General features: G+C 57.2%; 10 protein-coding genes across 10 annotated transcripts in view; 5 read left to right on the top strand and 5 right to left on the bottom strand.

Annotated features, from left to right (window-relative positions):
• SETTUDRAFT_32026 (uncharacterized protein) overlaps positions 1–337 on the bottom strand; it is a gene marked incomplete at both ends in the record, with an annotated part of 2124 nt that extends 1787 nt beyond the window's left edge. Inside the window, one exon of the mRNA XM_008028797.1 lies at positions 1–337. This exon is cut by the window's left edge and continues 1787 nt beyond it. Within this exon, the coding sequence (XP_008026988.1) occupies positions 1–337 (337 nt within the window).
• An 837-nt stretch (positions 338–1174) lies between these two features.
• SETTUDRAFT_171831 (uncharacterized protein) lies at positions 1175–3001 on the bottom strand. The gene is made up of 3 exons (XM_008029144.1): positions 2429–3001; positions 1403–2005; positions 1175–1352 (listed from the first exon to the last, which is right to left on the bottom strand). Exons 1-2 carry the CDS (start codon positions 2857–2859, stop codon positions 1516–1518), a joined length of 921 nt encoding a protein of 306 aa, XP_008027335.1. The 5' UTR covers positions 2860–3001; the 3' UTR covers positions 1175–1352; positions 1403–1515.
• A 1036-nt stretch (positions 3002–4037) lies between these two features.
• SETTUDRAFT_163623 (uncharacterized protein) lies at positions 4038–6234 on the bottom strand. Its single transcript, XM_008029143.1, has 2 exons — positions 5819–6234; positions 4038–5761 (listed from the first exon to the last, which is right to left on the bottom strand). The coding sequence occupies exons 1-2, from the start codon at positions 6132–6134 to the stop codon at positions 4269–4271; spliced, it is 1809 nt and encodes a 602-aa protein (XP_008027334.1). The 5' UTR covers positions 6135–6234; the 3' UTR covers positions 4038–4268.
• A 569-nt stretch (positions 6235–6803) lies between these two features.
• Positions 6804–8144, top strand: SETTUDRAFT_90164 (uncharacterized protein; the record flags this gene model as incomplete). The annotated part of the gene is made up of 5 exons (XM_008029142.1): positions 6804–6876; positions 6922–7056; positions 7086–7284; positions 7333–7732; positions 7782–8144. 5 exons carry the CDS (start codon positions 6804–6806, stop codon positions 8142–8144), a joined length of 1170 nt encoding a protein of 389 aa, XP_008027333.1.
• A 432-nt stretch (positions 8145–8576) lies between these two features.
• On the top strand, positions 8577–10389 carry SETTUDRAFT_163618 (uncharacterized protein). The gene is made up of 5 exons (XM_008029141.1): positions 8577–8706; positions 8761–9068; positions 9136–9224; positions 9303–9878; positions 10010–10389. The coding sequence occupies exons 1-5, from the start codon at positions 8632–8634 to the stop codon at positions 10198–10200; spliced, it is 1239 nt and encodes a 412-aa protein (XP_008027332.1). The 5' UTR covers positions 8577–8631; the 3' UTR covers positions 10201–10389.
• Positions 10390–11212: 823 nt separating this feature from the next.
• On the bottom strand, positions 11213–12736 carry SETTUDRAFT_117044 (uncharacterized protein). Its single transcript, XM_008029140.1, has 5 exons — positions 12407–12736; positions 12221–12338; positions 11991–12036; positions 11775–11940; positions 11213–11723 (listed from the first exon to the last, which is right to left on the bottom strand). The coding sequence occupies exons 1-5, from the start codon at positions 12591–12593 to the stop codon at positions 11698–11700; spliced, it is 543 nt and encodes a 180-aa protein (XP_008027331.1). The 5' UTR covers positions 12594–12736; the 3' UTR covers positions 11213–11697.
• Positions 12737–13422: 686 nt separating this feature from the next.
• SETTUDRAFT_91900 (uncharacterized protein) lies at positions 13423–13832 on the bottom strand (the record flags this gene model as incomplete). Its single annotated transcript, XM_008029139.1, has 2 exons — positions 13423–13707; positions 13761–13832. The coding sequence occupies 2 exons, from the start codon at positions 13830–13832 to the stop codon at positions 13423–13425; spliced, it is 357 nt and encodes a 118-aa protein (XP_008027330.1).
• Positions 13833–14406: 574 nt separating this feature from the next.
• On the top strand, positions 14407–16178 carry SETTUDRAFT_32020 (uncharacterized protein; the record flags this gene model as incomplete). Its single annotated transcript, XM_008028796.1, has 3 exons — positions 14407–15264; positions 15314–15503; positions 15550–16178. 3 exons carry the CDS (start codon positions 14407–14409, stop codon positions 16176–16178), a joined length of 1677 nt encoding a protein of 558 aa, XP_008026987.1.
• A 943-nt stretch (positions 16179–17121) lies between these two features.
• On the top strand, positions 17122–19810 carry SETTUDRAFT_136852 (uncharacterized protein). Its single transcript, XM_008029138.1, has 4 exons — positions 17122–17203; positions 17257–17313; positions 17360–18668; positions 18714–19810. The coding sequence occupies exons 1-4, from the start codon at positions 17126–17128 to the stop codon at positions 19394–19396; spliced, it is 2127 nt and encodes a 708-aa protein (XP_008027329.1). The 5' UTR covers positions 17122–17125; the 3' UTR covers positions 19397–19810.
• Positions 19811–19969: 159 nt separating this feature from the next.
• Positions 19970–22582, top strand: SETTUDRAFT_171825 (uncharacterized protein; the record flags this gene model as incomplete). Its single annotated transcript, XM_008029137.1, has 5 exons — positions 19970–19990; positions 20369–20564; positions 20630–21170; positions 21221–22107; positions 22168–22582. The coding sequence occupies 5 exons, from the start codon at positions 19970–19972 to the stop codon at positions 22197–22199; spliced, it is 1677 nt and encodes a 558-aa protein (XP_008027328.1). The 3' UTR covers positions 22200–22582.
• Positions 22583–22623: the final 41 nt, after the last annotated feature.

Genomic DNA, 22623 nt, shown 5'->3' with positions numbered 1-22623 from the left:
TGCCGAATGGCTTGACTGATCGGTCGTGCTTGAAGATTTGCTCTGCCAGCTTGCTGTACACGGCTATGCATTGCTTGCAGTCGAGCCGCAATCGCGAAAGCATGATGGCTATGATGCCGCCCGTCGATGTACCGCCAATGAGGTCGAAATAGTCACATGGCTTGAGCGGCTCATGGTTGTTCATTGCCCTTCGTCCCAGCCTCTTCTCTTCCCGAGCAATATTCTCCATCAGCCTCTCGAGGACCAACAGTGACGATAGCCCACGCACACCGCCTCCATCCAGCGACAGCAACCGCAGCGGGGCGTTTGGGTTCCTCTCTGGGTTGGAGAGCTCCATATCAGGCTTTCCCCGGCGGGCCGATGATTTGGTGTTGTGTTTGGTGCTTGATTGCGTGGTGGAGTAGCTCAGCTGACTTCAAGTTGGTGTGGGTAATGTAATCATGCAATGAAGATCCCACCGCCTGTTCATATACCTTTACTCGTCACAAGGTCCTGTCAAGTAGTCAAGTGGCGATGCGATGTGAGTCAGGTGTTCAAGTCCTCTATTAGTGTTGCCTGCAAGGCTCCTCCAGGACGCCGTCGCACACGCAGCGTCGGGACCAGCATGTTCCTATAAGTCCTCTGCTACACGGCCTCCCCACAAATTTGCTGTGCTTGGGTGGATCTGCATTGGATGCTCAAGGCTCTCGGGGGCCAACTTAGGCGCCCGCTTGACTCGAGGGAGGCCGCCCTAGTACCGAAGTGGCAATGCGCTGCGCCACGACGGAAGTGCGGCGCAGAGGCAGCGAGGACACACGAGTAATGTCCGGTGTGCGCTGCCGCCTTTTTGTCGGCTTCAGTGGGCGACTGCAAAGGACAACATGTGCATCTGCAGCGGTAAAGATCAACAAAAAAAAGGCAACTACAGCTGTAAAAAGGGTCAGTAGTGGGCGGCCAATCACGGGCGTTGCTCGATTCAGCTGTGCCTCGACAAGATCGTGTGTGGCTGCCGCGGTCAGCAAGACGAGCGGGGTGCTGATGTAAGTGGTGCATATGTAAAGGGCCCAGCTGAGGCTCTGCGGTGCGTCTGCGCGCTGATGTATTGCTTGGGAACGTCGGTCAAAGTGCTCGAAACGAAACAGGGCTGCCACCGGCCCTGTCTTCTATTAGATTACATGCGTACTATGCATTCAAACCCTGCGACTATGCAAACCAGGTGCGCAAAACCATCATGCTAAATATTCAAACCCTGGGTATTATAATCGAATGTCCAAAACGCCGTACGTCCCTCTCATGCCAAGTCATTGATCATCGTAAGTCATAATTCGTTTTCGTAAAGGTCGCTCTGCAGACTGTATGCCGCAAGTCATTATCTGCCGACGGGTCAGTCGTGGGTTACACAGGGTGACACCAGGACGCTTACATGCATATTCGGGCTCGGCATGCTAGGGGTCTGGCGTGCGATGCTGACCCCGACGGCAACAGTATAGCGGAGCGTCTAGTTGAGCTGACCAGATGGTGTGTCGTGATAGGCGTTCAATTTGTAAGGGCTGTGAAGCCTGTCCAATCCATGTAGGCGGATGTTCGTTGATCGTATATGCGTTCCAGGCATGCGTCCGACTCTTTTGCTCGAAGCGTCCTCAAGGTGTCGTACTTGGGGCTATCCTTGCGCCTCAGCTTCTGCCTGGGGATGTAAACTGGCGAGGGTGACGTGGCAATGGTCCAGTAGGCTGGCGTAAAGTAGCACATTGGCGAGCGTGCACGGTTTGCAGGGGAGCTGGGTGGTGATGTTGCAGGTGTTGAAGGCGTTGATGGTGCTGATGCGGAGAAACTAGCAGAGTCTGAGAAGAGAGATGGGGTGGGCGATGAGGTCACAGAGCTGGCGTGCGAAGTGACTGGTGATAGGACCATGGGCGATGCGGGCTGGAAAGGAGCAGCGTGGGTGGGTGGTCCAGGTCGGCGAACGCTTCCTTTTCCCGAGAGAGGGGACGGTCTTTTCGGGGTGGTGGCCATGACGGATGAAGCCCTCATTGGCGTCATCTTGAGTGGAATTGCCTTGGAGGGGGCGGCCATGAGTGGAGTGGTCTTGGGGGTGATTGCTTTGGATGGGGCGGCCTTGGATGGAGTTGATTTGGAGGGGGTTGGTTTGGATGGGTTTGGTTTGGAGGGAGTTGGTTTGGATGGAGTCGCTTTGGATGGAGTCGCTGTAGATGGAGTCGGCTTTGGTGGGGTAGGGTTGGCGGCAGGTATCGGTGGGGCGGGGCGGGTCGGGGGAGGAAGAAAGGGCGAGATTTTTGGTGTCACCGCCACCTTTGGTGCGTCCGTCTTGGATGGAGTCGGGCGTGTGTCGCTCAGGGTCAACGTGTCCATCTGGGGTTGCAGGTCGTCTAGGTGGGCGTCGTGTGATGGGTGGTCCTCTGGTGACGTGAGCGGGGCTTCTACGGCCGACAAGTGGGTCGGCTCTGGTGGTTGAGCATCTTCTCTACGCGACAGTGGCGAGGGTTTCCGGTCGGCAGCAGCAGCGCGGCGGACTCGCGAGGGAAGCGTGTTTCTCCTGCTGAACAGTGGCGAGGGGCTCTTGACAATGTCGGCGGTGAACTGGAAGGGCTCGGGGGGCCGCGAGGGCCGCTGGGCGCGCGAGGGCAGCGAGTTGCTCCGGCTGAAGAGCGGCTTGGGCACCAGGTCTGTCTGGGAGCCAAACTCAAACATGGGCGGGCCGCTGAGGTCGGGCGTGGTCGTGTCCGAGGGGGTTTGGGGCAGCGACGGCTTTCTGTACTGGTAGAACTCGCGGTAGGGATGGCGGCGCGGGACGGGGGGCGTTTTGCACAGGGTCAACGTCTCGTCCATCAACACGTCGAGGTCCGCCATCTTTCTTTTCATGCTCTCCGCCCGGAGGTGCCCATGCAGGTGGTGAGTGGTCCCGGCCTCGTCGTAGCGGGGGAGCGTAGCGAAACGAAACGCGGCGGGTGGTGGATGAATAAGAGAGTATGTGTTCAGGAGCGCGCAAGCGAGACGACACGGCTTGGGCTCGGGCGGCGGCGGCGGCGTGTTGGATCTAGTGCAGCTGCAAGTCAAGTGCAAGTGCAAGGCGGAGGCGGCGCAGAGGGGAGTGGCAGTGGTAGCGTGGGAATTTTAGCAGCACCGCGGCGCCGTCACCCGCCGCTCTGCTCTCCCACTCGCTCTCAGGCGACCGCCTTGGTCGGTCAAGTCCCGGTTTACGTGCGCGGCCCACGCGAGCGGCGGCGCGACGTCATTGGCCGCCCGGCGCTGGCGCTGCAAGTTGCGGTAAGGCTCGAGGGCGCCGTCGAAGGTTTGCCAGCGTGGCTGGACCGACCAGCCCTGCATCGTGATTGAATCTGCCCCACGCCTGCAACCCTCCCGAGCACTTGTTCGGCGCTTCTTGCTCTCAGGTGAGGGCCTGCCTGCATCTGCACCCCGTTGCACCCCGCTCGGCTCTGCTCTGCTGGTGCTGCTGGTGCTGCTGGTTGAGGGCGAGGGGAAGGCCATGGTGGTGGTGGTGGTGGTGGTGATGCATGGGAGACGCCCGTCCGCTCAACCAAAGCGGACAAGACGGCAGCTAGCCACCTTCCGGCCTGCCTCCCTCGCCCCCCTCGCCCAAAGGCTGCAGTCCAAGCACAAGTCTGCAGTCCACTCTGCAGTCCCATCAGGCTTTTCCCTCCGCCAGCCGCCACCATGTCATCGCCCCAAACACACACACCACCACCACTACCACTACTGCCCGCCATGACGCCTGCCATCAACATGAGGGGCAGCCCGCCGCCTGAGGTCATCGACGCCGTCTGACCGGATCCCAGCTTGCGTACTGTTCGAGGCGAAGAAAGCGCTGCCTGACCAGGGACTGTTTCAGCCCGCGAATGACGCGCGTGACCAAGCAAAGACGGTGTAGACACTTGCAGCTTGTGTAGAGAAGAATATCATCGCCGCTGCGAAACATGCGTTCTCATTCCTGCGCGCTTGGACCCTCTCCCACACCTAAATCCATCCCATAGCTACATATACAAAGAAAGCAATGCGTCCCGGTCAAGACTCAGCTCCGTATTACAATCACGTACCCTTACCAAAAATAAACTAAAATCTATACCGCCCTTGCGCTCGCGGCTGAAGCAGGCATGCCGCCCTTGCCCCCCGGTCCCCTGTACATGCAGACATTAAAACATACACACACACACACACAAACACACACACACATACACACCCCTGGCATATCGTTGGGCAGGGCGCACAATAGGAAAACACCCTCTGGCCAAAGGGCCCTGGTCTCACGTTGATCAATCCACGTCACCAGAAAATGTTCGTCGTCGAAGAGTCGACTCGCGAATGTTGTTCAGTGGGATACCGAAATCGTCCTCGGCCCAATCATCCTCGTCATCTGACTCCCACGAGCAAGGGATCTTCTCAGCACGCCGGGCGCGGTACGCGCTCAAGCCAATGCCGTTGGAGATGCTCGTGGCAATACGCAGCATCATGGAGACCAGATGTGCTGGCGGCCCTAGCACAATCTCGCACGTCTTGCGCACAAGGGCATTGGTGAAGTCTTTGCCAGCGTGCTGCTTGGGCGGGCAGAACAAGTTTTGACTGGGCGGCATAGGCGAAAAGGCCCGCCGTTGCGAGGCGCCCGTAAGTCTCTTCATCCGAATCGCATCTGGTGGTGTGGGAATATCTAGGCTCACGCACCCAACGCTCTCGTCGTCGGAATCACTGACGAGCGGCGGCGTCGACGGCGCCGACGACGGTCGCACATCTGTCGACACAATCGTCGTGGCGTAGTACGCGCCCGTGGGCGTAAGGGGCGCAGAGGGGCCGGTTCCTTCTGTTGACGAAGCACGCACCGTGGCCTCTGAGATGTGGCGTCGGTGTGTTGAGCGCCCTCTGGGCTCCTCGTGCTCGGGGGAGAAGGTCGCCGCCCAGGGCTTCACCATGGCTGCAGCCGCATCGACAAACTTGGGCGAGGGGCTTCGTGGCGTGGCAGTCTCTAGTGAGTAGAAGCTATCGGCCGTCGAGGCCATGCTGGGTGCGTCCGAGACATGCCGCTCTAGCACTGGCTTGTCCGCATCCCCGGTTGGTTGAGCGGGCGGCGACTCGACAATGCTTTGCATAGGAGGCACCGATCCGGTTCTGATTGGCGCCGTGACTGAGCGCACGCCTTGAAAGATGCTTGCTCGCTCTGCCACGGAGAGCCGCCGCGGTAGCGCCTTGGGCGCGAGTGACGGCGAAGACGAAGACGGGTGGGGCGGTGGCAGCGTCCTGGCAAAGGGAACCTCTGGCGCTTCCGACACTGCTTCGCTGCTGTCAGTACAGATGCTCCGGCCGTCTTCGTCGTCGTACAAGGAAAGGGCACTGGTCTCGGAGCGTTCGGTACCAGAAGTTGAGGGCCGCGAGCCATGGTGCTCCGGCACCCACGTCCTGTCCAGCACCCACTTCTTGGCCTGGCCCGAGGGCTTCCTCTTGATCGTCTTCCGCGGCGGGCTCTTGGGCCGCTGCTGCTCTTCAATCTCGGAGCCCCGTCGGAAGGGGCACTTTGTGTGCTCATACAGCATCACCTGGGCCAGGACCGTCTTGAAGTCGGCAATCTTGTCGCGGTCCTCGTCCGTCTCGAAAGGCAGCTCGATGCGATAGTACGAATCCTGGCGAACGCGAAGCACGAAGACGGACTGGTTGTCGACGCACCAGCATTGCGAGCGGGGGAAGATGGTGTGCAGCAGGTTGCCGCTGTTGAGGAAGGAGACGTTGGACGCCGTCACACGATAGATGCGCAGGATACCTGGGGGGAAGCATTAGCAGTTGCAGGCAGCGGAGGCACAGAGACGGGGCAACATGCCGACGGCCAGCGTGCGCTCGGTGGGCGTCTTCCACGCTATGGGATGCCATGCGTCAGCCGAGCGCGAGGGCGAGGGGCGGCGGGCTGACGCGGGCGTGGTAAAGGAGAAGATCTTGCAGTCGGAGCACACAAAGAGCGTCTCGATGCCGTCGGCGCAGGCTGCAGACGCGGGCACCGAAGTGGTTCTCTTGGGGGCGCGGGCGGGGAGGGTGAAGCTTCTCCTGCTGCTGCTGCTGCCGCCGCCGCTGCCAGGGATGACAGTGACAGCGGATGGCGCGCCCTCGGGGGGCTGCTGGGATGACGCCGGCAGGGACATGGCAGGCAGGCCGACGGTCTATGCGGGCATTGGCGGCGGGGGAGGCTGCGATGGCGAGGGCCTCGTGGGTATGTACAAGACAGCGGCCGGCGCTTGTGAGGGAGAGTGAAAGCAGCGGAGGCGAGGATTTTGGGGGGGGTGTCGCGTGTGTCGAGGAGAGGGGATCTCAGCCGGGCTGAGTCGTGGCTGGACGGCCTTCTCTTACACGTCCCTGGCCTACTTGGACGACGGGAGCGCTATTGCTTAGGCTACGCGCCATGGCCCGGGCGAGGCATAAGTAAGTATATCCTGTGCTAGCATACACATGGCGCATCCAACACCACCGCCCTGCCGTGTCAACAGCGCCTGTTCCTCGGCCGCCGCGCAGTCCATCCGCTCTGCACTCGCTCTGCCCTCGGCTGCCACGGCCGCAGACATGGCGGCGCAAGAGCGCTGCAGCGGCGCCCATGGGGCCAAGGGCTGCCGACCGCGCCGCCGCCGGCCCCCGATTGCCGTACGTCATTGCTCCGCCAGTTCGCAGGCGTTCGCACACACTCGCCCCAGGCCGAGCCCACGCCCCAACCAAGTCGACGCACAAGTGCAGGCAGGCTTTGCTGGCCCGCCGCCCATCTCACCAGCCCACCGCGCTGCCCCTCCAAGAGCACCCGCACTCGCACCCGCACCCGCACCATGGACAAGCTCGACGTGTCCAACTTCGACCTCAATGCCATTCTGCGCGGCGCCCAGCTGACCCTGGTTGGCGGTACGTTGGCTGCCTACCCATCAGGGTGCTGGCCGTGAGCGACAGAGGCTCCTTCTGACCGCCGCACAGTCAACCGAGCCCTCCAGAACCCCCGCCTCTTCACCTCGACCCACTACCGCCAGGCTGCCGTCGCCGTCGCCGCCGGCATCGCCATCCGCATCATCGTCGCCATCCCGGTACGTCCCGCCGCCGCCTGGCCCTGTCGATAGCAACCAGCCCGGCTCACCTCCCCCAGATTGTCGGCGTGCGCGTGCTGCTATGGATCCTCTCGCTCTTCATCGACATGGACCATTCGCAGCTGGACGAGACGGTTGTGAATGGCCTCCATTTCCTCGAGCATTCGGTCCTGCAGGTCCCCTTCTTCCTCATGACGCTGATGCGCTACGTGACACCTACGCTAGATGAAATGTAAGCTCCATTTGCGTCTGCCTAGCCCTGGCTAACTCGCGTGTGCAGGTTCATGGACTCGCTGCGCTGGGTCGACGAGACGTACGTCCAGAAGCACAAGACCGACGACCCCCACAACCTCCGCGCCATGTACTACCCGAACCTCGAAATGTACCCCGACCACGCACCCAAGCCGCAAAAGGAGAAGAAGCCCTTCAAAGAGGCGGCTACAATCTACGCCACAAAGCAGGGCAGAAAGGCAGCCATTTCCTTGGGAGTCCTGGCCCTGTCGTACATGCCCTACGTCGGACGCTTCGTGCTGCCTGCTGCCAGTTTCTACACATTCAAGAAGTCGGTGGGCACTCAGCCAGCAGCCCTCATCTTTGCTACTTCGCTGCTGTTTCCCCGCAGGTATCTGGTCAGCTTCCTGCAGGCCTACTTTTCTTCCCGCACCCTCATGCGTGAGCTGGTATGCCCCATGTCCTATGCTGCATGCCCTAGTTGCTGACAGCCACCAGCTCGAGCCATACTTTAGCCGCGTCCGCTACACCAAAGAACAGAAGAAGCTCTGGTTCCGAGACCGAGCCGGTGTCCTCTTTGGCTTCGGCCTGGGCTTCTACGTCTTTGTCAAGATCCCGCTCGTTGGCGTCCTCATCTACGGCCTCGCAGAAGCCTCGACGGCATATCTCATCACCAAAATCACCGAGCCGCCTCTGCCGCCGGCCGAAGCCGAAAAGTTCAAGGAAGATTCGCTCCGGTGGAAGAACAAGCATGAGTTTCTCAGTCTGCCATTGCAGCACATGGATGAATACAACCTGTCCATGCACAAGCCCAAGGCCCAGTCGGAAGTGCGCCAGACTCCCAGGAAGACGTTTAGTTAGGTTGCGTGACCCCGCGGCCACCGTTACTCTGACCCAGCGGCCTTGAGCATGACAAACACGGCTTATTTTGTTGGAAACACGGCAGCTTGATTCAAATGTCCAACGCTATTGGAGAACAATTGCAACGGGCCGCTACCCTAACGGGTGCTGCATGACGACAATGGCATCCGTTCTGGATGTACCCCGCAGTGGGTCGACGCGTCCTGTTAAGGTAGGTAGCGGGAGAGCTCCCAAGGATCATCTGTAACGTAACAGCTTCATATCGTCGAGCTTATCATGGACCTTGTAGTAATGGTTGGTGGGTATGGGTGTCATGTCCCCGGCAATTAGATATGTCACAGATAACAATTGATATGCTGACGATCATGGCTTCCCCTCATCCGTCGACTTAAATCACGACTGGCTTCCCCTCATTTGCACCAAGCGCGTGTTCCTTTGCTCACTTTTTTTTGTCGCACTGCACTCATTGAAACCCTCGATTCTCACCATGGGTAAAGAAGGCATTCGATACGCGGCAAAGGTCGATCTGAACAAGCCTGCATCGGAGCAAGAATGTCTACATGTACGTGGATGTGCCCTAGACGGATGGATACACCGTTTAATACTCGTCTATTAGAACCGCTGGCACCCAGAGAACCCATCTTACGCGACAATCAAGCCCGGTGAAGTGGTCAAGATTGAATGCGTCGACTGGACCGGAGGCCAAATCGGCAACAATGACTCTGCCGACGACGTGCGCGACGTGGACCTGACCAAGATCCACTACCTGACGGGGCCCTTTGACATTGAGACTGCAGAGGCTGGCGATGTTCTTGTCGTCGAGATCCAAGACGTGCAGCCGCTCGACGAGCAGCCGTGGGGGTTTACGGGCATTTTTGCAAAGGAGAATGGTGGGGGGTTTCTGGATGAGATTTATCCCGAGCCGTGAGTTGAAGAAAGATTGTTTAGCGTGTGTATGATTGGGAAACTGACGGACTGTACATGTGTATAGAGCAAAAGCCATCTGGGACTTTGAAGGCATCTTCTGCAGTTCTCGCCATATCCCTGGTGTGAGATTCGCAGGCCTGATTCATCCTGGCAGTACGTTTTTCTCTCTCTCTCTCCTCCATAGTACTCAAAAAACAAACAAGCACATGAATCTAACTCGTCCCCCCAAAGTCCTCGGCTGCGCGCCCTCAGCCCAAGTCCTCGAAACGTGGAACAAGCGCGAAGCCGAACTCATCTCCACACACACCCATCTCCAACGCATCGTGGCGGAGCCCCCGCAACCCACCAACGTGCACGCAGGCTCTGCCCCCGCGCATCTCAAAGCGAAAATCGGACAGCAAGGCGCGCGCACCATCCCGGGCCGCCCCGAACACGGCGGCAACTGCGACATCAAGAACCTGTCTCGCGGCTCCAAAGTCTATCTGCCCGTGCACGTGTCGGGCGCCAAGTTCAGCGTGGGCGATTTACACTTTAGCCAGGGCGACGGCGAAATCTCCTTTTGCGGCGCAATTGAAATGGCGGGCGTGATTACGCTGAAATTCAGCGTCATGAAGGACGGCATGGCGCAGCTGGGGATCAAGAGCCCGATTTACATCCCGGGCCCTGTGGAGCCGCAGTTTGGACCAGGCAGGTATATTTATTTCGAGGGTTTTAGTGTGGATGAGGCGGGCAAACAGCATTATCTGGATGCCACGGTCGCGTATCGTCAGACGTGTTTGAGGGTGATTGAGTATTTGAGGCGGTTTGGTGAGTTTTTTCTCTTTTTCTCTTTCTCTTTCTCTTTCTCTTTCTCTTTCTCTTTCTCTTTTTTTCATTCTCTCTCTCTCTCTCTCTATCTTTCTTCCTCATACACATACTAACAACATCAACGTCAACAGGCTACAGCGACTACCAAATCTACCTCCTCCTCTCCTGCGCCCCTGTCCAGGGCCATGTCGCCGGCATCGTTGATATCCCCAATGCATGCACCACCATGGGCGTGCCAATGGACATTTTCGACTTTGACATTAGTCCCCATGTGCCGGCTCAGAAGCGCGATATGGGCGCTTGTGCTTATGTGACAAAGTAGTTTGTCTGTCTGTTGTAGTTTTGTTTAATTGATCGAGGGAGAGGGGTGGTGTTGTGTTTGATGTTAATACTGCTTTTTCCTTTCCTTCTTCTTTGGCTAGTTGTGTATGTATGTATGTATGTATGTATGTATGTATGTGTGGTCAGTGCAAGAAGAGGGTGGAGTGAGTCGGTTGTTATCAGTGAGCCATGATTGTTACATTCAAACTACGTTTGCAACGACACTTTGTGCATCACACCTTCACCTACTACACAATGCAGTGATTGTTGAGCTAAGATTACAGTTACTGTACCTGACTACACCATGGTCTACTCAACCATCCCAACAACACGTGTGCATTCAACACTGCGACCGATACTCGGGCGAAAGAAAGATACACATGCATCTTGTATAGTACAGCCGCATTTTGATTCCATGTTCCCCTCCACAATCCATGGCTAGCAAAATAAACCAGAACACGGCATGCTTCTGCTGCAATCGTGACTCAATGAACACGGCTCAGCTACCCACAGTCAACCATAACTCACCCGATCCAGATCCGAAATGTAGCTGGCATACATCGAATATTGTCAGGAGACTCGACCATGACTGTGAGTGAGCACTGCGGCGGAAGAGCACCACATCAAAACCTGGTACCGAGCGGGCCGATGTAGGGATGTCTTGATCCGATGCATGGAATAGCATAAGCTCCTCTCGGCGTAGCTGAGCAATGGGGCTACTCAGCTGTGTTGATTTAAAGTTGCGCAATCGCTTCCTGCGACACACGCTGATTTGCCGTCGGCCAATGGTACAAGGCCCATACTCACAAAGCAGACTCGTGGGCAGCAAGTAGTCGTATCCTTGGAACCGCCAGTCAGGCAAATTTGTGCGAAACAGACGTGGGTTGCTTCGTTTGCTCAGCTATGACGAGTTCAATGCCATGATCGGCGCGCCTAAAGGAGCCAAAGGAGCCACTGTAGCGATCCGCTGGGTGTTGGGGTGTAGCGTTACACAAACACAAATGTGTGGGGTGCTTGATGCTCATGCCCAATCTTCAAGCAGACTGAGCAACGAGGCGGCATAGGGGTTTCAGCCTGAAGGGTCTCGTGCTCTAGTGAAGATGCATGCGAGCAATAGGACCAGCGGTTTCCTGTGGCCATGGTGTATGGGATAGATTGCTGGACGCCATCAAGATTGGAAAGTAAGAGCGTGAACGAATCATTTGCAAAAATGGACAAGGTCCAAGAGACGTGTAAATGCAATGACTAATTCCTTGTCCGAAAAGAGAAGGAAGGCAGACGCATGATGGTAAACATGATGTATTGAACCAACTATGGTCAATGCACGGCGGTTCCCCATACCAGCGTCGTAAAGGATGCAGCTTGTAATCGAGTCGATTAGCTCTTGTATGCAAAGGCTGAGTCGAAGGTGGCATGGGATGCAGGCTGGCTGGCACCAAGAGCGGCAGCGATGCACTGACATATAGGCCGCGGGTATAGGCATGTCATGCCGGTTTCTCTACAAGACTTTGTCGGCGGCCGAGACTGAAGTTTATTAGTAGCTAGGCATGGGGGTGACGAGTCAAGACGTCTCACCGTTTAGTCCAGTATTGTCGGGCTCTACATGGGCGGCCTTGACGGTACCGTTGTCGATCACAAGGGCATATCGCTTCGAACGGTCGCCGCCAAAGATGGAGGCGCCGTCAAACGACAGATCCAGGGCTTTTGTGAAGCCAAGGCTGGGGTCTCCAAGGAAGCGAATCTGGTCGTGTCAATACCGGGTCGTCGGATAAAGGCTACGGGACGACTTACGCCGCTCTGGCCGGATGGGTCGAGGGCCTTGCCCCAAGCTTTCATACTAGGAAGGGTCAGTGCCAGGAGCCGCTAATTGACCACGAGATGTGGCGTCTGGCCGAGGGTGCAGGTGAGGTGTTTGCATGCATGAATGTGAGCAGCGTCTTGTGCATCTTGTGCTGGTGACGTACGCGCCAAACAGAACACGGCCGGCAGCGTATTGCCGAGACGGGGGGGCAGAAACCTACACAAACGGGTCGTTGACGGAAACAACAAAGACCTTGCCGGCATGCTTGAGCTTGGGGGAGTTGATGTAGCCGGGAATATGGCTCTCCGAGCAGGCGGGGGAGAAGGCAGCGGGGACGCCTGGGGGGGGAGCAGATGATGTCAGGCGCATTGCGGTTTCACAGCGGCGGGCAGCGTCGTGGGCTTACCGACGATGATGCCTTTGCCTGTCAGTTCTTTGGCGAGGTTGACCTTGTTGCCGGGCGATCCCTCAACAAGGTCGACGTCGGGGAGCTTGTCGCCGACCTTGACGAGGGCAGGGGCAGAGGCATGGAAGAGACGGTGGCGGGCTTGGGGGCGCGCCAGAGGCAGGCGGCGGGCGGCGGCCGAGAGCATGATGTGATGGGAGGCAGAGCAGAGCAGGAGCAATTGAGAGGGGCGCGAGGGCAGAGCACGTGTGTCGAGTGGTGTAGGTGGAAGAGGAGGTGGTGGTGGAGGTGGTGGAGGTGGTGAAGGTGGGGTGGGGGTGAGGGCGCGCGGGCGGCGGGCGAGGGCAGGCGCGGCCCCGTGCGCGGCTTCGTCGCCGTGGCCGGCGTGTTTTCCCCGTGCGCGTACAGGCCGGGTGGGAGAGTGTGTGAGTGCGTCGGTAGATAAACATCGTGTGCATGTATCGCAGCTATGTGGGCGGGCGTCAGTGGATGCAGCGGTGCGTGGCAGCAGCGGTGGCAGCACTCTGCGATGGCGGATGGCAAGCCGGGGCCCACGGCGGCGCTAGTGCGTGTGTACGTGTGTGGGTGTGTGTGCAGGCTGGGTGAGATGCCGATCGTGCCTTGTGCTGGTCATGGGCCGTCACCGTCAACGGCGTAGCGAGCGGAGTCGCCCATGTCAAGAGGCCCGCGAGAGCCATGGCGCTGCTCGAGTCGCCCAGCACCACCACCACCACCACCACGCCCAACACCACGCCCGGCTGGCCACACTAGCCCGACGCCGCCTGCTGCTGCTACAGGCACAGGCACAGGCACAACCACAACCACAACCTCACCCACACCCACGCCCGCTGCCCTCGTCGCACCCGCGTACCAAGGCACTCTCACACGCCTGGATAGTATAAAAAAGCACACGGCCCTCTCGTATCCGCACCCCCCTCCATCCCTGCCCTGCTCGCTCGGCACGCCCGCTTGGCTCCCCTAGCCCCATGCCCGACTGCAATCCTCTCAAGGCCGGGTTAACCTGCTTTAGGCCCGTTTAGCTCAGAAGCCACGAGCGGTGCCCATGTCTCCCTGCCTCTTACACCTGAAGGCCCAGATCTCGTCCACTCAGCGAGCAGCGGTTGCAGCGGTTGCAGCGAGCGAGGGCAAGAACATACCCCAGGGCCATAGGGCGACTGGCCGTTTTCTTCATTGTTGTGGCGCACTTTGTGGAAATCGTACTTGTTGAGCTGGCGGACAAAACTGGCAAAATTGCTGTGCTTGAAGTGCTTGGGGAGGATGTGCTTTGTGAATTTTTCATTCTAGCTTGGAGTCAACATGGCTGCATCGACGAGGGCAGGCGGCAGGCGCATACTTCCAGGACGACAAAGCTGTCGCCGTCGTTTCCCCAGCGCACCACGCTTTCGTCGCTGGGGTTCTCAAGCATCCTAGAGGGGAGGGGGGCGTCAGCACGCCCGGGACCTGCGTGTTGGGTGCAGGCGCGTCAACCTACTTGTACAGCTTGCGCACAAAGTCGCTCGAGTTGTTGGAGCCGCCTCCACTTCCCTGGCTGGGATCCATGATGGCGGGCTGGTCGCAAAGACGGCCGGGGGCAGCAGGCGTGGGTGCCAGTGGCAGCGGAAGCGCGACAGCAAGCGAATGGTCGCGTCGAGAGTCGAGGGGGCGGAGCGGGAGTGGTGGTGGTTGTGGGCGTGGGAGGCGAGGCCCTGGCCACGGGCTGGTCGCAATTGGGGGGCGGCGAAATGTCGAATGGCAGGGCGGGACAGGGCGCGAAGGTCAGGGTGCGCGGCGGCACGGGCGAAGAGGGTTTTGGGGGGGGGGGGATCGTGGTGCTTGGCGGAGGAGAGGCGTGGTGAAAGGGCGATGACGAAATCAGCCAAAACGGGCGCGCCGTGTCGCAGGAGGGCGGAGGGCGGAGGGCGATGCAGCGGCCCAAGTTGGCGCACGGATGGCTGACCAACACCACGCAGGCCTGGGAGTTCAAGCACCCCGATTTCAAAATGAACAACAAGGATGCTCTCGACAACATCCGTCGAAAGGCCCCTGCGCCGCGAAAACCAAACCAAGCCACCGCCGAGGACTTTGCGCCGTCGCAACAGATGGACATGGTCAGCGGACAGCTCATGGCCACGCAAGCCCAGCTGCACCAGCTCGAGGGCCGGTACAATGAGCTCAACATTCACCACTCAATGCTCCTGCAGGAAGTCATTGGCCTGCAAAAGACCGTCGTCAACCACGAGCATGTCATGCAGCAGATCATGACCTTTTTGCACGGCGTAGATGCGACGCAGAGAAGGAACAGCAAGCTCGTCTTTTCCAATGGCGCTGAGCCCCAGAACGGCAACATGGACCCACCCTCAACCAACGACGACGACAACCCTGCCTCGCCCCTGCAGCACGCTTCCAAGCTTCTCAGCGAAACAAACGCCGATGCCATGTTGAATCCTCGGAACCTCGAGCACATGAACGAAATCACCATGCGAATGAACGGTACCTTGACAACTCCACCACCAGACTTTTCTCGAGCCCAGGTGCGGCCCACCAGCCGCGGCCCGCCATCGGCAACCTCGACAACCTCTATGCGCCTCGACAACCTGGACAACCTCGTGTACCCCGTCGGATCCTCCAACGGCATAGACCCCATGTACAGCGAACACATCAACAACATTCCCTACGCTGCCCCGCCGAAAGCAGTCGAGGCAAGCGAGCCCAAAATGCCCGAAGGGAAAAAGAAGAATGCTTTCCCTGACCCAGGCTGGATTAGGCCACCGCAAATCCTGCTTGTCGAGGACGATCCCACATGCCGTCGTATCGGAAGCAAGTTCCTGTACGCTTTCCACTGCTCTATCGATAGCGCTGTAAGTCAATTTGCTCTGCCCTGCAATCATCTGTACTGACCCAATCTAGCTGGATGGTCTGGAAGCAGTCAATAAGATGAATGCTGGCTCCAAATACGACTTGGTTTTGATGGACATCATTATGCCAAACCTTGATGGTGTTTCTGCATGCCACTTGATCCGCCAATTCGACACCACACCCATTGTCGCCATGACTTCCAATATCCGCAGTGACGACATTTCAATGTACTTCCAGCATGGTAAGACAGTCCTGGTAGTCTGCTGATATTGTACTAACAAGCCTAGGCATGAACGATGTTCTTCCCAAGCCATTCACCAAGGAAGGCTTGCTGCATATGCTAGAAAAGCACCTTGTCCATCTGAAAAAGCCCACAGCCCAAGCCGACGGGTCCATGGTGGCGCCTCAGCCTGTGCAAATAGCCCGTCAATTGGTGCTCAAGGAAGAAGAATCGCCTGGGAAGTCACCACAGACCGTCAGCAACTGGAATTCGCCTAACCAAATACCGGGTGTATCTCCAGTGGGTGGTGCAGTCCCGGATGACTTTGCACAGGCCATGCGAGGCCAGCCAGTGCAACACCCTACTTCATATGCAGTGAATCCCATGCAAGGCAATATGGGATACACTACTTCGCCTCATTTGCAGATGACACCACAACAGCAACAACAGGCACAGCAACAGGCACAGCAACAAGCTCAGCAACAAGCTCAGCAACAAGCTCAGCAGCAAGCTCAGCAGCAAGCTCAACAGCAAGCTCAACAACAGCAACAGCAACAGCAGTTACAAAGCGGTCATCGCAGACAGGTCTCTGAGATGACTGGCGGCGATGACTTGAACAACCCCTCAAAGCGCCAGCAAATGTATCCTCCTCAGATCCCACAACAAATGGGATCTATGCAACCGCGATCACATTGATGATCGACATGATGGATGGTTCTGCAATTGAATTGAAGACAAAGGATTACAGGCGGTACACACCGGCCGTTGGCTCAAGGCTAACAGACATCAACTATGGATTGGATTGCTGCAATAAACAAAAACAGCTCTGTAGAAGCTGGAAATACGTTCCCATGGTCGGAAGATCATTTGTCGTGGCTGGGCCCCGGACGCTTGGTAGTAGAACGCAAGGATGCAATGTCTGAAAACTTATTTGCTGTCAGGGAGGGCATCAAGGCCTAATGGTTCTCGGCGTTCAAGGTTGTAGAGTGGTTTAGGTACGGGTTGTGTTGTAGTGCGCAAAAAGATTGGAGAGGCGGGCCAGGCGTGTGTATTGGAGCCGGTGGTGGGGTCGGACTTGCTATTACCTCCCAAAAGCTCCCCCCCCCCCCAGCCTACCACGACCGCTGAGTCACAGGTTCAAAACCAGGGAACCACCACGCAAAACCAGCACCCCGGGTCCCGCGTCTCGTCGCGGATCCTCTAGCGGGATGGCTCTGCGGGTAAGCCGCTGCAACAGGGCGCATGAATCTCGAACATGCTCGTGCGCGGCATTCTGGCCTGGCTGTGAAGGTCTGGACCGCCAGGGTCAGCATTAACTTGGAAATGCTTATTGCGACGACACTCAGGCTCCCAAGAACACGCAGCTTTGCCCATTTCATGACCACCGAATGCAACTTGACCCCAAGGCCTTGCATATGATCCGCAGCCGCTGGCTGAGGCTTTGGTAGCGAAACATGTCTTGTGCGGCTCCAAACCAACCCTGACAGCCATACGCCCTGTCGTACAAAAACTGCACCCGATTCAGACAATTACAAAAAAAGAAACGTGCCTCTTTCGTAGCCCCATTGCCCGGAGCAAAATAAAGTGCAAATTGTTTATCTAGCAAGTAGGGTATTTCCTAGCAAATGTCCCGCCCAGGCAACATGCCACCAAAAGGGAAGAAGGCGCAGGACAGGGGCAAGTCGGGCGAGGAGGAGCGTGACGAGCCGCTGCAGGCCGTGGTACGTCCCGCAATGCATCCATTGCCGCCCCCCCAATGTAGCTAACTTTGTAGATTCTCGCAGACCCATTCGAGACACGCTTCAGCCCCTTCACACTCGAGCACCCCAGAGTACGCGTGCCCAGACAGACACCACTCGCATACTGACACTTGCTAGTGTCTTCTGCCCCTCGCCAACACCCCGCTTATCGAGTACACGTTCGAGTTCCTCGCCAACGCCGGCGTAGAAGAAGTCTTTGTATATTGCGGCGCACACCGGGAACAGGTCGAGGACTACGTACAGGCCTCCAAATGGTCTTCCAAGTCGTCGCCCTTTTCAAAACTAGACCTCATCCAGTCGACATCGCACTCAATCGGAGATGCGATGCGCGACCTGGACAGCAGGGGCCTGCTAGTCGGTGACTTCCTCTTGGTGTATGGCGACGTGGTCAGCAATCTGCCGCTGGAGTCTGCGCTCGCAGCGCACCGGGCGCGGCGAGCCAAGGACAAGAATGCCATCATGACCATGGTGCTGCGTGAGGCGGGCACAAATCACAGGACCAAGGCTCAAGAAACTAGCCCCGTCTTTGTTATTGACCCACGCAAAGACCGATGCTTACACTTTGAACACATGCCCAACCGCGACCAGACGCACCATCTCTCCATCGACCCCGAAATCCTTTCGACCCACCAGGAAATCGAGGTTCGCCAGGATCTGATAGACTGCGGTATTGACATTTGCACACCCGACGTGCTGGCCTTGTGGAGCGACAACTTTGATTTCCAAGCGCCCCGCAAGGGCTTCCTACATAGCGTGTTGAAAGACTATGAGCTCAACGGCAAGACGTTCCACACACATATCATATCAGACCATTACGCGGCAAGAGTACGGAATCTCCACGCTTACGACGCGGTCAGCAAGGATATCGTCTCACGCTGGGCATATCCACTATGTCCAGACAGCAATCTGGTCCAAGGGCAGTCCTACCGGCTGCAAAAGCGCAATGCGTACAAAGAGGAGGGTGTCATTCTTGCCCGCGATTGCATTGTGGGGCCCAGAACAGTTATTGGACGAGGCACCAGTGTAGGCGACAAGAGTGTCATTACGAACAGCATCATTGGAAGGCACTGCCAGATTGGCCGCAATGTCAAGATTGATGGGGCGTACATCTGGGACTACGCGAGCATAGGAGACGGCAGCACCGTGACCAAGGCAATTGTCGCCAACGAAGCGACGATAGGGCGACGGTGTACCATAGAGGCCGGTGCGCTGATTTCGTACGGAGTTAGCATTGGTGAAGACATGACCATCCAGGGAGAACATCGAATCACAAGAACAAGACGAAGGCGAGAGGAAGGCGAGGAAGTCGTCCGAGGTGACCCGGATCCTACGATTGTTGGTGAAAAGGGCAACGGGTTCGAGTTCTACGATTCCGACGAGGATGATGAGGACGAAATTGTTGAGGGTCTTGTGATCAGGGGACCGAGTAAGTTGAATTGACACAATCATGGCGCTTGTGCTAACAAACTAGTGTACAACTTGTCAAACGAGTCAATATCCACGCTAAACTCGGATTCAGAAGCGGACGAATACGACATGGAGCGCCGCGAGAGATCAGCAACGAGCAGTTTCCTTTCGGTTGGCTCTGGAGACAGCCAGCACGCAGCAAACTTTGACCATGATGCCTCGGCCAGTATCTACGATTCGCTAGTCGAGGGCCATGAATCCGCCAACATCCAGCTGGAGCTTACGGCACTTCGTATGAGCACCAACGCCTCGGACCACCAGGTCAGGCGTGCGGTCGTGACTAGTTTCGTCAAGCGTGTGACTCAACTCATCAAGTCGGGTGAGGCGGTTAAGAGCGCCGTCGCACAGGTCTTTGGGCAGCACAAGGAGCTCATTGACCGGTCCATCTTCGACAAGAACGCCCAAGACAAGGCTGACCAGGTCGACTTTTTGCTCTTGCTTCAAGCAGACCTCAGCAACAAGGAGAATGGTGACAGCATCCTGCTCAGTGCAACGACCAAGCTGGTTGAGCTGGACTCTATCGAAGAGGAGGGCATGGTGCAATGGTGGGAAGGCGAGAAGAGCACCGAGAACGCGGACATGGCCAAGGTGCGCGAGAAGACAAAATCGCTCATCGATTTCCTACAGCAGGAGAGCGAAGAGGAGAGCGAGGAAGAGGAGGATGACGAGAGTGAAGAGGATGACTAGACGAGTGTTTTGTTGAGCGGTTTCACTCGATGCTTGCCAAGGCGGGATAGCATTGCACAAGCGGGTTGCTTTTTTAGCCATTAGTGGAGCAGATGCAGCGAAGCAGTTTGCAAAGAAGTTTATCCTTTGTGCGGTTCTCCCCCAACTTTGACAGGGTGGAAAACCAATATGGAATGACATCGTCATTCTGCGCCTGTCAAGCCACAGCATGGCACAGAGCAGTACCTCTTGTCGCGTTCTTTTCTTCTTCTTTTTATTCTCTCTTTTTTTTGCCTTTGACTGCCTGGATTCGCGAACGAGTCGTGGTGAAACGCAAAGGCAGATGCTGCTGGAGTACATGAAAAAGGCCAACGAAGGGGGCGTTTCAGCGAGGCGTGTCTTTGGGCGCACGTGGTTGCGAGAGGCGCGGGTTGCGTGTGAAAGGGGATTGCGTAAAGAGGGCCTCCAAAGGCAGAACCATGGTAGCTAGAAGAAGCGCTACTGCAGGAGTCACAGGCTGCAGGTGATGGAGAGAGAAAAAAGGGGGGTGGGCTGCTAGAGGGCCAGAGGTCGTGTGAGCCGGTGTTTGCCTGGATGGTGGCGCGCCACATGGAAGCGCGGCGAAGGTCGGGAGAGGCGCGCGCTGTGCTGCCGCCGCCGCCGCCGATGCTGCTGCTGCCTCTGCCCCATGCCTCTCTGCCTCTCTTTACGTCAGCCCCCGACGCTACACCCCGGGCCAACCATCGCCTGAGCTGCCCGCAGCCCAAGACCACTGCCTTCGACTTTCGACCCCCCAATCCTCGCCCTTCCTTCACCTGCCTCGCTGACCAATAACCCTTGTCGTCTGCCTCGCCTGTCCCGCCTGTCCCGCCACGCTGTCCGCGCCCCAGGCCTTATCAGCCCTCTTTCCCCAGTCACGCCCTGCCGCAGCCTAGTGTTCCGTCATCAGGCGGGACACCCTCACCCAAGACGCCTTCCACCACCATTCGCAAGCGGAAGGCTGACGAGGCCAACTACCTCAGTCCCGCAGAAGAGCCTCCCCACAAGAAGTCGCAGCCCCCGCCTGTTGTTCCTCTCCCTCACTCCCCCGCTACCGACGTCGGCAAGATGGATTCCGACGACGACTTCAACAGCTCCATGAGCGGCGATGACTTTGACGACCAGGACAGCGACATGGGTCTGGAAGATGGTGCGTCCACGATGCCGCCCTGCTGCTTGTTTGCACCGCCCGACTGACTGACTGACTGCTGCCAGACTCCGACTTCGACATGGAACAAGATGACGTGGGCTTCGAGACACAGGACAAAGACATCAAGCCAACCAAGCAGGCATATGAGGTGGACTTCAAGGTGTTCGACCCGACGCAAATCCAGGCACAGCAAGATAAGCAGGTCGGTGAGGTGTCGAGCATCCTCGGCCAGCCGCCCGAAGCCACCGCCATCCTCCTCCGACACCTGCGCTGGAACAAGGAGCGCTTGATCGACCAATACATGGAGAAGATGGATGAGGTCTTGGAGACGGCAGGACTTTGCCAAGACTCGACCACCAACCCACCCAAGATTCAAAAGCTCCCGGGCTTCGTCTGCGACATCTGCTGTGACGACAACCCGAATATGGACACGTTCGCCATGAAGTGCGGACATCGCTTCTGCCTGACGTGCTACAGGCAGTATCTTGGCACCAAAATCCAAGATGAGGGTGAGGCGGCCAGGATACGATGTCCGGGTGAGGGCTGCACCCGAATAGTCGACTCCAAGTCGCTAGACCTTCTTGTTACAGCCGACCTTCATGAAAGGTATGTTGATCACCGCCCTACTTTCCCCTGCACTCGGCTCACACGTACAGATATCACACCCTCCTCACACGAACCTACGTCGACGACAAAGAGAACCTGAAATGGTGCCCCGCTCCCGACTGTAAATACGCTATTGAATGCCCGGTGAAGAGCAAGGAGCTTACAAGGATTGTACCTACCGTACACTGCAATTGTGGACACGCCTTTTGCTTTGGCTGTACGTTGAACAACCACCAGCCTGCACCCTGCGCTCTGGTCAAGAAATGGGTCAAGAAGTGCGAGGACGATTCAGAGACGGCCAACTGGATATCCGCCAATACCAAGGAATGCCCCAACTGCAACTCGACGATTGAGAAGAATGGTGGTTGCAACCACATGACATGTCGAAAGTGTCGCAACGAGTTCTGCTGGATGTGCATGGGCAAGTGGTCAGAGCACGGCACCAGCTGGTACAACTGCAACCGCTTCGAAGAAAAGAGTGGATCCGAGGCACGCGATGCGCAGGCCAAGTCTCGACAGTCGCTCGAGCGATATCTTCACTACTACAACCGCTTTGCGAACCACGAACAGTCGGCAAAGCTAGACAAGGATCTCTATCTCAAGACTGAGAAGAAGATGCAGCAACTCCAGAATACTTCGGGCATGTCGTGGATTGAAGTGCAGTTCTTGGACCAAGCGTCGCAAGCACTTCAGCAGTGTCGACAGGTGCTTAAGTGGACCTATGCCTTTGCCTACTATCTTGCGCGAAACAACCTCACAGATATTTTTGAAGACAACCAGAAGGACTTGGAGATGGCTGTCGAAAACCTGAGTGAGATGTTCGAGAAGCCAATTGACCAGTTGAAAGACTTGAAGGTCGACATTCTCGACAAAACATCGTACTGCACAAAACGCCGCATAATCCTCCTGAACGACACAGCCGAGAACCTCAAGCTTGGTAAGTGATTGAGCCTACAAGGGCTTGGACGGTGTTGAATTGCTGCTAACCGGCTATTAGGCAACTGGAAGTTCAATGTGGACCTAGCGTAGAACGCCATAGGAACATGGAGGTTGACACGCACGACATGATGGCCCACGCTAGTAACTCACGGTCGTAGCCTGCAAGAAACCAAGATGCACACAACATGCATCACGCTCGACACTGTGTCGCGTACGTTTGAGGGAGAGGAAGGCATCTAGTAGCATGGGTATTACGAAGCAGGCTGGCCGAAAAATCCATCGACTGGAAAGATATATGTCTCATGCATGGTTATCTCCCCAACGTGGTATATTGCATACTTAGTGTAACTGGCGCTTAAGGTGTGGCGTTTTATCCAGCATGGAGTTGTACTATCAGATAGGTATCAGCGGTTCAGCGGGCTAGGCTTAGCATTGTCAATTTTCTCTACTTTTCTGTTCTACTTTGTCTTCTTACACCTTGCCTTCCTGAATGCAGTCATGTGTTATGTGAATC

The sequence above is a fragment of the Exserohilum turcica genome (assembly GCF_000359705.1).
Source record: "Exserohilum turcica Et28A unplaced genomic scaffold SETTUscaffold_3, whole genome shotgun sequence".
Classification (NCBI taxonomy): Eukaryota; Fungi; Ascomycota; class Dothideomycetes; order Pleosporales; family Pleosporaceae; genus Exserohilum; species Exserohilum turcicum.
The sequence above is the reverse complement of the archived record's forward strand: the minus strand, read 5'-3'. Positions and strand labels throughout refer to the sequence as shown.

Bases quoted from the DNA above. Each gene is read 5' to 3' on its own strand.
- SETTUDRAFT_163618 (XM_008029141.1), top strand. From the start codon at position 8,632: ATGGGTAAAGAAGGCATTCGATACGCGGCAAAGGTCGATCTGAACAAG. The intron at 9,225-9,302 runs GTACGTTTTTCT...GTCCCCCCAAAG, and splicing joins AGGCCTGATTCATCCTGGCA to TCCTCGGCTGCGCGCCCTCA. The intron at 9,879-10,009 runs GTGAGTTTTTTC...CAACGTCAACAG, and splicing joins TGAGTATTTGAGGCGGTTTG to GCTACAGCGACTACCAAATC.
- SETTUDRAFT_136852 (XM_008029138.1), top strand. From the start codon at position 17,126: ATGCCACCAAAAGGGAAGAAGGCGCAGGACAGGGGCAAGTCGGGCGAG. The intron at 17,204-17,256 runs GTACGTCCCGCA...CTAACTTTGTAG, and splicing joins ACGAGCCGCTGCAGGCCGTG to ATTCTCGCAGACCCATTCGA. The intron at 17,314-17,359 runs GTACGCGTGCCC...GACACTTGCTAG, and splicing joins TCACACTCGAGCACCCCAGA to TGTCTTCTGCCCCTCGCCAA.
- SETTUDRAFT_117044 (XM_008029140.1), bottom strand. From the start codon at position 12,593: ATGCTCTCGGCCGCCGCCCGCCGCCTGCCTCTGGCGCGCCCCCAAGCC. The intron at 12,339-12,406 runs GTAAGCCCACGA...CTCCCCCCCCAG, and splicing joins AGGCAAAGGCATCATCGTCG to GCGTCCCCGCTGCCTTCTCC. The intron at 11,941-11,990 runs GTAAGTCGTCCC...TGACACGACCAG, and splicing joins ACCCATCCGGCCAGAGCGGC to ATTCGCTTCCTTGGAGACCC.
- SETTUDRAFT_163623 (XM_008029143.1), bottom strand. From the start codon at position 6,134: ATGTCCCTGCCGGCGTCATCCCAGCAGCCCCCCGAGGGCGCGCCATCC. The intron at 5,762-5,818 runs GCATGTTGCCCC...GCTTCCCCCCAG, and splicing joins CGAGCGCACGCTGGCCGTCG to GTATCCTGCGCATCTATCGT.
- SETTUDRAFT_171831 (XM_008029144.1), bottom strand. From the start codon at position 2,859: ATGAAAAGAAAGATGGCGGACCTCGACGTGTTGATGGACGAGACGTTG. The intron at 2,006-2,428 runs GTCGGCCGTAGA...GACGCCAATGAG, and splicing joins CCACCAGAGCCGACCCACTT to GGCTTCATCCGTCATGGCCA.